This window comes from Dendrobium catenatum, unplaced genomic scaffold (genome assembly GCF_001605985.2).
Source record: "Dendrobium catenatum unplaced genomic scaffold, ASM160598v2 fragScaff_scaffold_188, whole genome shotgun sequence".
Lineage (NCBI taxonomy): Eukaryota > Viridiplantae > Streptophyta > Magnoliopsida > Asparagales > Orchidaceae > Dendrobium > Dendrobium catenatum.
The window spans coordinates 441,157-456,306 of record NW_021318650.1 but is presented as its reverse complement, the minus strand read 5'-3'; the positions used below and the strand labels follow the sequence as shown (position 1 = coordinate 456,306).

The window sequence follows — 15,150 nt, the reverse complement described above, 5'->3', positions numbered from 1 at the left end:
CATCTTTCAGTTTGAAGGTTCCAGGCTTGACCATAGCCGCCACCAAGTAAGGACCTTCCCATAGAGTGGGGAGCTTATTACATTGAGGGCCTTTTCCAGTAGCTTCGATGCTTCGCAGAACTAACTCCCCAATGGAAATATTTTGAGATTTCACTCTCCGATTGTAGTGACGAGTGATCTGCTGGTGGTATGCAGCAGTCCTAAGTGAGGCTTCATCCCTTGCTTCGGGGAGGAGATCTAGATTTATCTTGAGTTTCTCCTCATTGTTATTGAAGTCAAAGGTCTGAACTCTGTTGCTCGGGACCCCAACATCCACCTGTATGACTACTTCTATGCCGAAACAGAGGTTAAATGGAGTCTCTCCTGTAGGAGTTCTGGCCGTGATCCGGTACACCCAGAGGACATTTGGGAGTTCTTCAGCCCATTACCCCCCCAGCCTACCCTAGGCGTATCTTTAGCCCTTTTAGAATTGTTTGATTTGTAACCTCTGTTTGCCCATTTGCTTAAGGATGGGCGACGACTGTGTGGACGAGCTGAATATGAAAATCTTTACAGAAAGATGTAAAGATCTTTCCAGTAAACTGAGTCCCGTTGTCGGTGATGACATTTGCAAGAATACTGAAGAGATAAACTATATTCTTCCATAAGAATTGCTTGGCATTCACTTCAGTAATTTTTTCCAAGGGTTCTGCTTCCACCCACTTCGTAAAGTAATCTACAGTCAGGATGATGAATTTTTGTTGTCCCGCGGCTATAGGGAAGGGTCCCATTATGTCAATTCCTCACTGGGCAAAAGGCTAGGGGCTCTGAAGTGATGCAAGTTCTAGAGCAGGTGTATGGGTGAGATTGGAATGCAACTGACAGTTTTCACACTTTTGTGTAAACTCAAGCGTGTCCTGCTTCATTGTAGACCAATAGAATTCTTGTCTCAAAATTTTATAAGCCAATGCTCTTCCTCTCAGATGCTCTCCACATACTCTCGAATGAACTTCTTAGAGTGCATAATCAGCTTCTGAAGGTGGGAGACATTTCATATATGGTCTGGTAAAAACGCGCTTATACCACTCACCACCAATGATGGTGAAATTTGCTGCTCGTCTTTGAAGGCTTGTTGCAGCCATAGGTTCTTCTGGTAGTATCCCATTTTGTAAAAAAGACAAGATTAGATCAATCCAAGACACCTCTCTTGGTTCATCGATTGATTGTATGACCCACGGACCTTGAATACTTGGAAAGTGAATCTCCTCGATGTACTTCCTCTTATAGATGTCCCCCATCGTCGATGTACCAAGCTTGGAAAGAGCATCGGCTCTCGCATTTTACTCTTGGAGAACATGTATGATCTGATGCTCTCTTATACGGACCAAGAGTAGCTTTACGAGGTAGCAATACTGGGCCACTTGGGGATTATGGATATCAAACTCTCCTTCCACCTGAGAGGTGACTAGTTGGGAATCAGTGTGGATTATCAGGTTTCAGACATCATAGTCAATTGCTAGTCTCAAGCTGGCAATGAGGGCCTTGCATTCTGCTGTGTATTTGTTGTTGGAAACTTGAGACAGAGCCCATATTCAAGAGTAGTCTTTTGAGAAGAAATCAATAGAATTTCGGCTCCAGTACCAGAACTTCCAGAAGACCCATCGACATATAACTCCTAACATGGATGTCGAATTCACAGAAAGTATTCAGTTGAACATCAGATACTAGTATGGTGCATTCAACTACAAAATCTGCAAGTGCTTGAGATTTGATATCAAGCTTGGGCAAGTAGTGGATGTCGAATTCTCCTAGCTCTACAGACCACTTAACGAGCCTATCCGATGCTTCCAGCTTCTGCAGGATACTTTTTAGTGGTAGATTTGTGTAAACCCCAATTGAATGGGCTTGAAAGTAAGGGTGTGGCTTTCTTATAGAATAAACTAATGCCAATGCTGTCTTATCCGCTAGGGGATAACATCTTTCTGTTTTAGATAGAATTTTACTGACATAATAGATGGGACATTGTATAGCTTTCTCTTCTCGCATCAAGTCCGAACTGATGGCTTGGGCAGAAATAACAATGTATAAATATAACTTTTCTCCAGGCGTTGGTTTAGAAAATAGCAGCGGGGATGCCAAATACTTTTGTAGCTGTTCGAAGGCTTCTTGGCACTCATCCGTCCATTGAAACCCAGAGCTGCGAGTGCCTCCAAGTACTTTGAAGAAAGGTAGATACTTGTCTCCTGAGCGTGCCAGAAAACAAGACAACATTGTAATTCTCCCATTTAGCCTTCGGAATTCCTTGATGTTCTTAGGTGGTACCATATCTCTAAACGCCTTGATCTTTTTGAGACTGGCTTCGATTCTTCTGTGGGTTACCATTAAAACCCAAAAATTTTCTAAAAGAGACTCCAAAGGTGCATTTGGCGGGGTTGAGCCGCATGTTATAATGCCTTAGCAAATGGAAGCACTACTCCAAACCAGAGATATGCCAAGATTTTTCAAGACTCTTTACCAACATGTCGTCCACGTACACCTCCATATTATGCCCAATAAGGGTTTTGAAAATCTTATTCATGAGGCGTTGATAAGTTGCTCCAACATTCTTGAGCCTGAAGAGCATCAACCGATAACAATACAACTCTCTGTCTGTTTGAAATGCTGTCGCTTCTTCATCAGTTGGATTCATCTTAATTTGATTGTAACCGGAGTAGGCGTCCATGAAACTCAACATCTGATGTCCATAGGTGGTATCGACTAAATGGTCGATACGAGAAAGAGGAAAGCTATCTTTTGGACAGGCTTTATTGAGATTTGTATAGTCTATGCACATTCTCCATGCTCCACTCCCCTTTCGAACCATGACGATATTTGCCAGCCAAGTAGGATAGTACACCCCTCGTATGAATCCGACTACCAAGAGTTTGTCCACTTCTTGTTCGATCACCTGCTGACGATCTGGTGAAAAATTCCATTTCTTTTGGATGATTGGTTTGCACATCAGATTGACATTAAGGGAATGTACGATCACTGTAGGGTCAATTCCAGGCATATCCGCCGGGCTCCATGCAAAAACGGCCTGATTTTCTCATAGAAAATATGTGAATTCTTTCTTCTCATCGCATGAGAGTAGTGATCCAATCTGTATCGTCTTTGAAGGATATTCTTCGGAGATAGATACAGTAGTGAGTCTTCTATAAGGGAAGCTCTCTGAGGGATATCCTTGTTCCGGAGATCAAAATTCTCGATCCTCAAAGCAACTGACGGACGTGACTTGACCTGCCTGAGATAGCAGGTTTGTGCTATTTGTTGATCTCTGCATACCACACTAACTCCTATCTGGGAATGAAACTTCACCTTAAGGTGAGGGATAGAGGCAACAATTCCAAAAACTAACTGAAGTGGCCTCCCGAAGATAGCGTTGTAAGATGATTCAGACTTTACAACGATGAGCTGAATAGGGTGTGTAGACTACCGGGGGAATTCTCCAAGTACAACAGGGAGACTAATTATCCCTTCTGCTAGTACAAGTCGATTATCAAATCCATACAAATGACCTGCAGCGGGTTGAAGCTTCTATCTTGTAAGACCCATATTGAGGAAGGTAGAGTAGAATAGGACATCCACGGAGCTACCATTGTCCACAAGAATTCTCTTAACATTGTAACACGGATCACCTATCACCATATTAATCACAAGTTGGCCTTGGTGGGGGGTTTTTACTCCCTCCAAGTCAGAATCATCAAAGGTGATGGAGTGATCTATACGAGCCTTCTTTGGAGTTGGAATTTCATCTAAAACCAAAAAGACTTTATTAGATAGCAAAGGGCCTCCGATAATTGCCTCAATTTCTCCAACTGCTATTCGGTTATTCACCGGTGGCCTCTGTTGTTGATTTTGCCCCCCGTTGAGATGAGTTTCCTCTCGGGTAGGTGAATCCCGAATAAACTGTCGAAGATAGCCTTGACGGTTAAGTCTTTCAATCTCCTCCTTAAGTTGTCTACAGGCTTTGGTAGTGTGGCCATGACTATGATGAAAATGGCAATACTGATCTTGATTTCCTGTGTTTGGCTTTAAAGATGCGGCCATTTCACTGTATCATGATCTCGGACAGCCATTAATGCATTTGCTCGAGATGTATTGAGTGGAGTGTACTCCTCTTGTCGAGGTTCTCATCGTGGCAATGGAGGCCTATGGGGTATATTAGTCTTCCCTTGTTTCTTTCATTTTGTGGATGAATTATCCGCACCAGGTGCAACCATGCGCTTTCTGTTAGTTTGCTCAAACTGGTTTCTATGAGCATTTATGGCCTCATTTGTAGAGATTTGCGCATCCACACGATGGATCAAATCGGCATACGAATGAGCAGTATCTCGCATGAGGGCCGAATAGAAGGGGCCAGGGCGAAGGCCTCCAAGGAAGACTCCTCTCAACAGTTTAGTATCTACTCCTGGGATTTGTCGAGCTTCAGTGGAAAATCGTTAAAAATACTCCCTCAACGATTCTCCTTCATTCTGATGGATTCCAGAGAGGTGGGAAGAATCTTTGGCTATTCTTTGGTTGGCTACAAACTGCTAGATAAAAGCCTTGGCCAATTTTATAAATGAGGGGATCGTTCCGGATGAAAGCGAATAGTACCACATTCGAGCCTGTCCTTTGAGGGTGGCAGGAAAGACATGGTAGAGGAGGGCGACTAAGGCTCGCTGAATGTGCATGATGGTTATGTAGTGGTCGATATGCTCATACGGATCGGACGTCCTGTCGTAAGACTCAATGCTGGGTACTTTGAATTCAATCGGAATAGGATGCTGTAGTATGGACTCAGTTAGAGGTGATGACTCCTGGAAGCCTCTCTGTCGGAGAGCTTATCTCACATCCCCTTGGGGGATTTCTTCCCTTACCAACCTTCGTAGTTCATGACGCAGGGCATTGTGAGGGAGTTCTGTAATGTATGGTTGGGCAGAGTCTTCTGGGAGATCCGGGAGAATGCGAGGCTGCCGAGTTGAGGGCGAAGAATGTGTAGAACTTGCTGTATCGGCAAGTTCATTATCCTGTCGTGACTGAGGATGTATTCTAGGTGGAGGAAGATAAATCTCTGCTTGAATATATTCGAATTGAACATCTTCATCCCGTCGTGAATCATGAGGGAGAAGGACCTCCTCTCGTTGTGCCAATGTCGGCTACCAATTCTCTCCCAGGAGTTAAAGGATCTCGTTCTGAGATTCTTCCATCTTCCGGATTCTATCTTCTATAGAAGGTCCCGAGGTTCCTTCTCCGACAGCATTTTGGCCCCCATGATGAAAAGAGGTAGACATCGGGCATCTGTGATTCACAGATTGATTTTTGGATTGGTGTGAGTTGGAGCGGGAAGCTCCAATGATGCGACTACTACGTCTGCTAACTATTGTAGCAATACTTGAAGTTTGTGGGATAGTGTTCCCACAGACGGCGCCAAACTGTTACGGGCTAGAATATACGCGGCGATAGAGTTAATAAATTTTCATCCGAGCATTGTACGAATATTCAGCACACAAACAGGAAAGGAAAATGAACACCATGATTTTTATGTGGAAAGACCTGAAAAAGGAAAAAACCATGGGGCCGCACCCAGTTGAAAGTTCCACTAGTGTTGCTTGAATTACAAGAAGTTGATTCAACCCACAAGTCAGGAAAATCAGATTTACAATAAATTTCTTCAGTTACAAAGTTGTGCAGAATTCCGGCGTTCTCCTGTATATCCGGCAGAATCCCAGCATGTTCGGGTAGTGGGAAGAACTCCAGCGGTGGTCGAGGAGCTGATTCTTCTTCCTCATCTCTTCTTCTTCTCTTCCTCTTTTCTTCTTCTTGCTTGAGTCCTCTTGAGAGGAATGAGGGCTATATTTATAGTTTTCTAGAGTGGCATGGCTTGTAAATAGGCGTGAGATCAGGGGAAAATAGGGAGTGGTCGAATGAACGCCTGATATTGAATCCTTCGATTGTGCATTGTTCGTTGGACATTTAAAGGCCTTAGTGATGTTGGAATTCAGAGATCTTGGGTTCGTTTGATTTGTCTCGTCGAGCCGCTCGATTCGACTATAAGATCGTTAAAATCGAAGACCGTTTGGTAACTCAAATTATGGTACGAGCTTTCCAATAGAACTTCGGCGACTTGATTTGGACTCATTTGGGCTCGGATCGAGTTGAATTTGATGTCGTTGGGTTTGTATTTCCGAGACGCTCAGTATGACTACAAGCTTGTTGAAATCGGAGTTCAGGTGCTTCCAAATTTGATTTATGAAGTTTCCAACTTGCTTTTTGCGCCGAGATTCGTGCCCGATCAAGATAATTTAATGATGAAGTATCAGTACTAGATTAAAAAAAGCCAATATTTAGCTCTTAAAATTGCATGTCAACTATAGTATAAAATAATTCAACAGGATAATAATGTAAGTTTATTATTTCTTCTCCTCTTCGCGTCGATCGACGATGACTTTTGTATTCATCATTCATATTTAGAACATCAACTTTAAAAATACCACAAAAATATGAAACTTCATCTACTAAAGCACTCAATGCATTATCCCTTAGTATCTTTAGCCATTATTTAGATATTTGCACTTAATGAACATGATCGTTTCTTTATAATAATTGTGATAACCAATTATAATCCCTAAAATATCAATCATAAAATGCATTATGAAAATAAACTCAAAAGATTGAAAGTCTGAATAGGTTGTTAGACCTAAAGTAATTATCCTAAGGCTAACAAAGAGGGGGGTGAATTTGTTATTTAAAAATCTCTTGTTAGATTAAAAAAATCATTTTTAAAATTTTTAATCACAATGATAAAATTTTTCAAAAAAGTTTTTCAACCACAATTAACTTGCAGAAAATAAAAAAAATAGTAAAAAGTAAAGACAAAAAGAATACATAAATTTATAGTGGTTCGGTCCAACAAGATCTACATCCACTCTCTAAAGACTCTCTCTTCAGGTATTACACTATAACAAAGTGACTCTCTTTTTGGAGTAATGATTCTGTCTGGACACCGAATGCATCCAGAGACCAATAACAAAAAGCCACGTAACTCGAGAGCTTAGTACCTCGCTCGGTACACTCGGTATGCTCAGTTTTTTATCTAGACGTAATAATTTTTCCTCCTTTTGCTCCCACATTAAGGTGGAGAAGCTCTTACAATTAACATGTATTCCACCAATCCCCGATGCGACAGAGTACCTTCATCCTTTTTCACCTTCTTGATGACGACAGAGAACCAACGTCCTTTTATACCCTCCTAGTGTCGGCATAGTATCATCATCCTTTCACACCCTCCTGGTGTAGGCAAAGTACCAGTGCTCCTTTGAAAATATTCTTCCAAGAGTTTTCAAGAAAGTAGGGAAGAACTTTAAAGAACAAGTAAGAGACACTCACTATTAGCCAATCTTGTGAATCCCCTCACAATTCCCTCTTAAAAAATCTCTCTCTCCAATCACAAGAAACTCTCCCAAATACTCTCCAAGTGCACTCTCAAAAGAAATTCACATTTGAAATTTGTAGGAGTTCTTTGTTAGTCAGTTTTTAGGACCTTAAATATGAATAACATGAAAAATTGTCCAAAAAATTGAAATTTTCAATTTGACCGTCACGAATTATATAGTACGATCAGCTCAAAAAATGCTCGTACGTTTATGTACAAACCAATTTTGTACTCTAGTTGGCATATGTATGAACTGACATCGTACAATATAATCAGTTCAAAATTGAATCGATTCATCTGGTACAATTATGTACGAACCAATTTCGTACTATGAATAACATACTATATGAACTTAATATCGTACAGTACAATCAATTTAACCAAATCATGCTTCGTTTGGTACAAAAATGGACAAGTCGATTTTGTACTATGGACATCTTCTATACTAACCTAAGATCGTACAATACGAAAAGTTCAAAAATTTTCATGTTTGTATGGATGAACTTGTACGCATCCATATTGTACTATGGAAGTCATTTGTACGAACCTATGATCGTACGGTAGGATTAGTTTAGAAAATTTTGAACTCATTCAGGGTGAACTGGTACGTAGACATTTCGTACTCTAGTTGTCGTGTGTACAAATGTAACTTCGTATAACACAAACAAGACTTAGAAAATTTTCCCTAGCATGATTTAATCAACTATGTTCTGAAGGAACACTCGGGTCAAATCATCCCATATGATCCATGATCGTACAGTACGATTAGTTTTTTTTTTTAAAAATTTTTACACTTGTCCAGTGCGTGTGTGCACGGTTACCCAATTATAATCACATTCTCTCAGACTCAAGAAAAATATAAAAGTACGTACTTCAATTACAATAAACTCTAATCTAATCTATCTTGAAGTCTTCAGTAGTATGGAGTATGATTTTTCTAAAACGTTAGTACACACAAACAACACAAATAATATTTCCAATATATGTTAGGAGAAACATTGATCAACATAATAAGATTTTGGAATCATCAAAAACACGCATGATATAAAAATATAGTTATGAAACTAAGTTACAACAAAGACTTTATTACATCAATTAGAACACTTTCTCTAATCGATTGTTGATCATGTTCTCCATCTTCTTTAACAATTTCAAAAACCTCAATTACAGAAGCATACATTCTCATGAAACTAATTAAAGTATGAAAATGTGAATTCCATCAAATATCACTAGATCTTTATAAATTAGTATATTGATTTAAATCTTAATAATTTATTAGATTCCCAGCTTTAAGATGTAGAAATATTTTATCATGTTGAATAGCTTTAATAACGTCTGATCTCATATAGGAAGCCCAAATAGTATTTATAATTATTAAAGTAAACTAAACAGATATTTCACTTGCCAATGATTCATCACTATTGATATGATAATGAAAAACCTCTAAATCATCATCATGACCCTTAACAATTTGAAGGCATCAATAACAACGGAAAAAACATGACACTGCATTATACTGTGCATGACAATAGTCTTAATAGTTGTCAATGATAAGGACCTCTTAACATAGAAAGATATGAAACTTTCCCATTAACTTAGTTCAAGTTGTAGAGGAAAAAATCATTACATCAATTATCTAAGGATTTTAGGATGTCTTTAATGAAAAAAACCATTCGGATTGAGGATATTGAAACTCAATCATGGAAGATCCACTGATAGTGAGAAAATAATAAGACATAAACAAAATTATAAAACTAGAAGTCAAGCACCATAGATACTTGATAACAGCTGCAACAGAACTTGGTGAAAATAAAATCTAAACAATAAACTGAAAAAAAAAATGAAAGAGCAATAATTAAAACGGGGCTAAATAGGTTTGCCAATCCTTGATTTTTCCTTAAGAAATTTAGCTTCTTTTTTTAGCTTAGGTGCTAGAGATGTTCGTAGGCACTGATGAGATGTGGCATGATCGGAGCAAGGCTCAGCGAGTGTGGTGAGAAGACAACCTATGCTTGAGCTAGAGTCAATCATATGCAACATGTCGGCGAGAGGCTCATGGAGTGCGGGAGCAAGGCTCAGCACCTCGACAATAGCAGGAGCGAGGCTCAGTGGCAGCTCTTTCTTCCTTCAAATAGAAGGGCCTGTTGTGTAAGTTTTTTTTTCTTATTAGGGTGAAATAAGACCCGCTAATAGAAAAATATCTAAATATCCCTAATATACTTAATATTAGAATTTTGAGGGTGGGGTTTTCTTAGACTATTACTTGCTTCTTTGCTAGACTTTGTGTTCTATCTAGTTTATGGTAGTCTTTTTTGGGTGAGCTTGCACACTTTTGGTAGTTGCTTATCTATAGTCCATCATTAATGTTGTGGTTAACAATATATCAGTTGCTTCTAATATCCAGATAATTGTCGGCATTATGGGGCCAAAGGAATGTTATCAAGGTGGTTTTAAAGGAGCCTTTTTGTGCCTTGGCCGTAGCTTTTGATGATTCGCCATTGACTTCATTGAATACGTATGTCTCACATACTATTGTGCCTTTTATCGATGTCCCAATTAATCTTATTTAAAACAATGAATTGAAACCTCAATTGGAGCTGTAAGGGAAATATTCTTTTACGGTGCAATAGGATTGGATTAATGACTCCTCGCCTTTTGGGGGTGTTGGGGAAGGATTCGATAGGTTTGATGATGAGTTTAAGGAGTTTTACAATTTGAATGTGAGATGTGTTGTTAATAAAGATTCTTCCATTTGAGAGGGTAAGCATCGAAGGCGTAAATCTAGAAAGTAGTTCTGGTTATCTAGTTTTTCTTTATTGGTTATTACCATTTTATTATGATGTTTTCCCTTGGATGTTGAGATTTGTGCTGTTGTGTGGTATTGTTGTGCTTGATGTTTTTTGCTCTATTGGTTGTGAGTTTGGTTGGCTTAGTGGCTGTTTTGTGGGTGTTGTTTCTTATGGCAGTTGTACTTCTTAGTTTGGAGCCTTATTTCTGTGTCTAGACAATGATGAGGCTGCATTCTGCAAGCTTTCTGGTTGGCCTTGGCCTTCTGAAAACCTTGGTGGTTCACCTTGAAGGATGGTTCTTGCTTCATTTGTGATTTTTCTCAGGTTGCCTTGCGACTTAATGCCTCTAATGGATGGTCCTTGCCAACCGGTTGGGTGGCTGCAGGATGAGCCACCTGAGTCCGACAGTTCACTATGCGGCCCTCATAATGCCTTATTTTAGCTCTTTTTTTAGAGGTTCTTTTCTTTTGTATTGTATTTTGATTTTTGCTTTTTTGCGCCTTCGTTGTAATCTCTTTTATATTAAATGTAATTTGGGCTTGCCACTTTAATTTTTATTTTAAAATATGATGATATAAGAACAATTCCAAACACAATTGAGGGATGGAGCGGGATGGTGCTTGTTTCATAATTGAAAAAAATGTGATACACAATTGAGAACAATCATCTAATTCTTGTTATAGGAATTATAGAAATCGAATATTTATAAGAAAATAGTTAAAACCTAATAATAATGTCTATAGATTTGTACATTTTATTCAACTTTAAATTTTAAAAAATTAGAATGATCTTAAATTTAATAAAATAATTTTAATTTAAATATTATCACAAAATTTATAATAAAATTTTTGAAAATTTTTTAAGATAAAATATCATTTTCCATTTAGGAAATATTTTTCTCATTATTGGACTCCAATAATGGAGAAATTATTCTGTGCGGATACCGGATCATCTACAGATAAATTAAAATGTATCAAATCACCTGAAATATATCGGTATATAGCTATGATATACAGTAAAAAACTAACATGATGGGGGTGAAGGTGCGCTGGAGTTTGCCCTAGCCGCTCTCCTTTTATTTTGCCCTAGCCGCCGCCTCTTTGCTTGCCACCGGCCTCCGCCGGTGGCATCGCACTTCCATGGATGCCTCTTCATCTATCCATTTTCCCCCACTTGGCTCCTCCTCTCCAGCTTCCTCCGCTGCTCCGCTTATCCTGGACCGTATCTAGTCTAGCAATATCTCTGCTCCGGAAGTCTCAGCACCCACCATTCCGGTCTCCCTCATTGAAATGAAGAAAGAAATAGTACCTTTTAACAAAGATTTCAACGATCCTGCTGCTGCGGAATGGAGCCTTTCTCTGGTCGACTACTCAGTCCGTAAACGCCCTTACTACGAATCTCTTCTCTCAACTGCTAAGAGGGTTTGGAAGCTTAAAGTACCTTTTAGCTTATTGCACTTAGCGATGGGCTTTTTCTTTTCAAATTTACCAATGGAGAAGACTATGATTTGGTATGGTCAAAAGGAGCTTGGTTTTTTCATGGAAAACCATTCATCTTTCAAAAATGGACCAAAAATTTCCATCCAACCAGAGTAAATTTCTCTTCTGTGCCTATTTGGGTAAGAATTCATAACCTACCTTTGGTGTGTTGGAACTTTGAAGGTATCTCCAAAATAGCCTTAAAAATTGGAATACCCATAGCAGTTGATGCTCTAACTGCAGCCAAAACCAGGCTAACCTATACTAGAATATGTATCCAAGTCTCCACTACTTCTTCCTTTCCTGAAACTGTGTCTATCTCCATTAAAGGTGATATTTTTAAGCTAAAAGTGCACTACGAATGAAAACCATCACCTTGCCCCACATGCAACTCCCTAGCTCATTCTTCGAATTTGTGCCCCCAAAAACCACAATCTCAGGAAGAGCAGCAACCCACCAACAGAGGTCGCAGTACCTCTCGGCAACCCCGCAGAAGGCAGGCTACCCGAACCCCTCTATCCCAGGAACATGTCGCCTCTAGTTCGCGTGCTCCTTATCAGGCAGTGAATTCCTCTCTTGCTTTTGTACCGCCCCAAGTCAGTATCCAAAATCAACCCAGCTCTGATATGGATTTGACTTCGGGTGAATTCCTTGACAATAGAAATGTCATTCCTCCTAACAGCACAAATTCTAAGCCAGCTCCGTCAGTCTTTGTGCCTCCCACCAACTTAAGCCTTTCTATTCCTATCCTCAATTCACATGCAGATGATTCTTTTGAAAATCTGGAACCTGAATCAAGTGCCAAAGGGGCTTATACTATAGTCCCAACAAAAAAATCATTTCTCTGCTCTTTATCAAAACTGTGAAGAGCAATCTCATACTCTCCCGGAATCATCTGAGAACCTCCAATCTGAATCCCCTCAAAATTCTAACCCAAAAATTCCTATTCCCTCTATGCCCAAAAATGATAGAGGAAAAGGATCCAAAAAGCCTCCTACACCCACCTCCAAATCTAAATGATAAATCCCTCTAGAGCAGCTTGGAACATTAGAGGATTTAATTCCTCTGATAAAATGCATTTTTGTAAAAGCGTTGTTCAATCACTCCGGTTGGACATGATCTGCATTCTGGAAAATAGAATTTTTAATTCTTCTCTTGAGCGCCCCTTCTTCAACCAACATTGGGTGTTTGATTTGGAAGAAAGTTATAACAATTTTCATTGTTCGGAACCCGGCAGGATCTGGGTTAAATGGTCGCCTGATAAGCTCCTTTTTCAGCCCTCTTTTATCTCTTCTCAAATGATCTCAAGAAGTGTTTCTTATTGCTCTAATACATTCTTACTGTCTGTCATTTATGCTTCCAATAATCAAGAAGAGAGGAATACTCTGTGGGAGGATATTAGAGCTCTTACCCCTTCTGGAAGGCTCCCTTGGATCATTATGGGAGACTTTAACTGTTGTCGATATCCTTCTGATAAGCTGGGAGGTAATTCTCTTCATCAAAATCAACTCAGTGATTTCAATAATCTCATATTTGATGCTAATCTTAAAGAGTTGGCATCCATGGGGGCCACCTATACTTGGTATAATCAAAGGACTGTTAATCCCATTCATATTAAGCTTGATATGATGATTTTTAAAGATGAATGGATAGAGAACTATCCCTACTCTCACTATGTGGTAAAACCTCCCGCATGCTCTAATCACTGCCCCATTGTGCTTTTGCCTGGACATAATGAAATCTCCCATCATAGATTTGTTTTCAGGAATTATTGGGCTAAGTTGAAAGAATTCTGGTACCTATTACTTTCTATCTTCACTGGTAAGGTTAGTGGGCAGCCTTTCGTTGCTCTCTTCTCCTTACTCAGGCAGCTTAAACTTTCCATGAAAGGGAAAGCTTGGACAATATCTAGTTTGATGGCTGAACAACTAAACTCTCTATATGATAAGCAAGATACCTGTATAAATAAATTGAACTTGGATTGCAACATTGAAGATGTCTCTTTGACTCTTAAAAACATTAATCATCAGGTAGCTATTGTATCATCCCATTGGCTCTCTTGGGTATCCCAAAGAGCAAAAGTCAAATGGATTTCAAATGGGGAAGACGATCTCAAATTTTTATATTCAAATTAAGATTCACATGAGGCAGAATTATCGCAGCACTGTTATCTCTCTTTCTATGGCCAACAACTCTATCTTCTACTCTGAAGCAATCAAGGATGCTATCTCTCACTTCCAAGGGATATTCAATCCTACTCATCGGACAACTTATGACATTAATCAGTTTCATGCGGGTTATACTATTCCTCATGAATACTTTCTTTCTTTAACCATTCCTTTTATAGAGGCGGAAATTTAAAAAAGCTTATTTTTTCTGGAGCTTCCCACTCCACGCTGGGCCCTGATGGATTTAATTTTGAATTCTTCAAAACTACTTGGTTGGTGAATGTTCCTTTGATATGCTAAGCAGTCCAATCTTTTTATCATAATGCATACATCCCTTGTGCTGCTAAAGTAATTGCTATTACTCTGATTCCTAAAACTAGCCATGCTGCGACTATTTCAAATTTTAGACCTATTACTCTTTGCAATACTATATACAAAATCATTCCTAAAATCCTGGAAGCAAGAATGAAACCCATCATGCCTCTCATCATACAAAGCAATCAATATGGATTCATACATAGGAGAATATCCACAGATAATGTCGTCCTAGCCCGGGAAATTCTTTTACATTCCATGATTTCAGCAAAACTGAAGCTTATGTGTGCAAAATTGGATATTAAAAAAGTTTTTAATAGTGTTTCTAGAGATTTTCTCATCTCTAGATTATTCCAAAAAGGCTTCCCTAATCTATTCATCAAATGGATCACTGCTTGCATTCAGGATGTCTTGTTCTCTTTATGTATTGATGGAGCTCTTAAAGGATTCTTTCCTTCCACTGCTGGGCTTAGGCAAGGATGTCCTTTAAGCCCCTATCTTTTTTATATAGTCATGGATGCCTTATCATGTCTATTAGACAATTCCAACAGTGGTGGTTCCTTTGAGGCTCCTCAATTTGATGGGATAAGGGTCTCTCACCTTATGTATGCAGATAACTTGCTCCTGTTTGGGAAGGCCGACCCTCATAATAGTACCATTATTCGGAATATGCTGGATACTTTTTCTGCTGCATCTAGGTTAGATGTTAATTTTGAGAAAAGTGCTATAATACTCCCACCTAACTGCCAACATGCAGATAACTTCTGCACTATTCTTAATATTCCCCACTCCTCTTGCATCACTTACCTTGGGATCCCTTTATCTCCATATAACCCAAAAATTGCTGATTTCTCCAAACTTATGGAAGTGGTGAATCATAAACTTGCTGGATGGAAAGCCAAGGCTTTATCTTTCGCTGGTAGATTGCAATTTCTTAGATTTACCATTTGGAATTCCATAGTTTA

At 39.2% G+C, this 15,150-nt stretch overlaps 1 protein-coding gene across 1 annotated transcript; it reads right to left on the bottom strand.

The window, feature by feature from the left end:
- Positions 1–3,555: 3,555 nt before the first annotated feature.
- On the bottom strand, positions 3,556–4,068 carry LOC110097176. Its single transcript, XM_020823424.1, has one exon. The coding sequence runs from the start codon at positions 4,066–4,068 to the stop codon at positions 3,556–3,558; it is 513 nt and encodes a 170-aa protein (XP_020679083.1).
- Between the last annotated feature and the right edge of the window lie 11,082 nt (positions 4,069–15,150).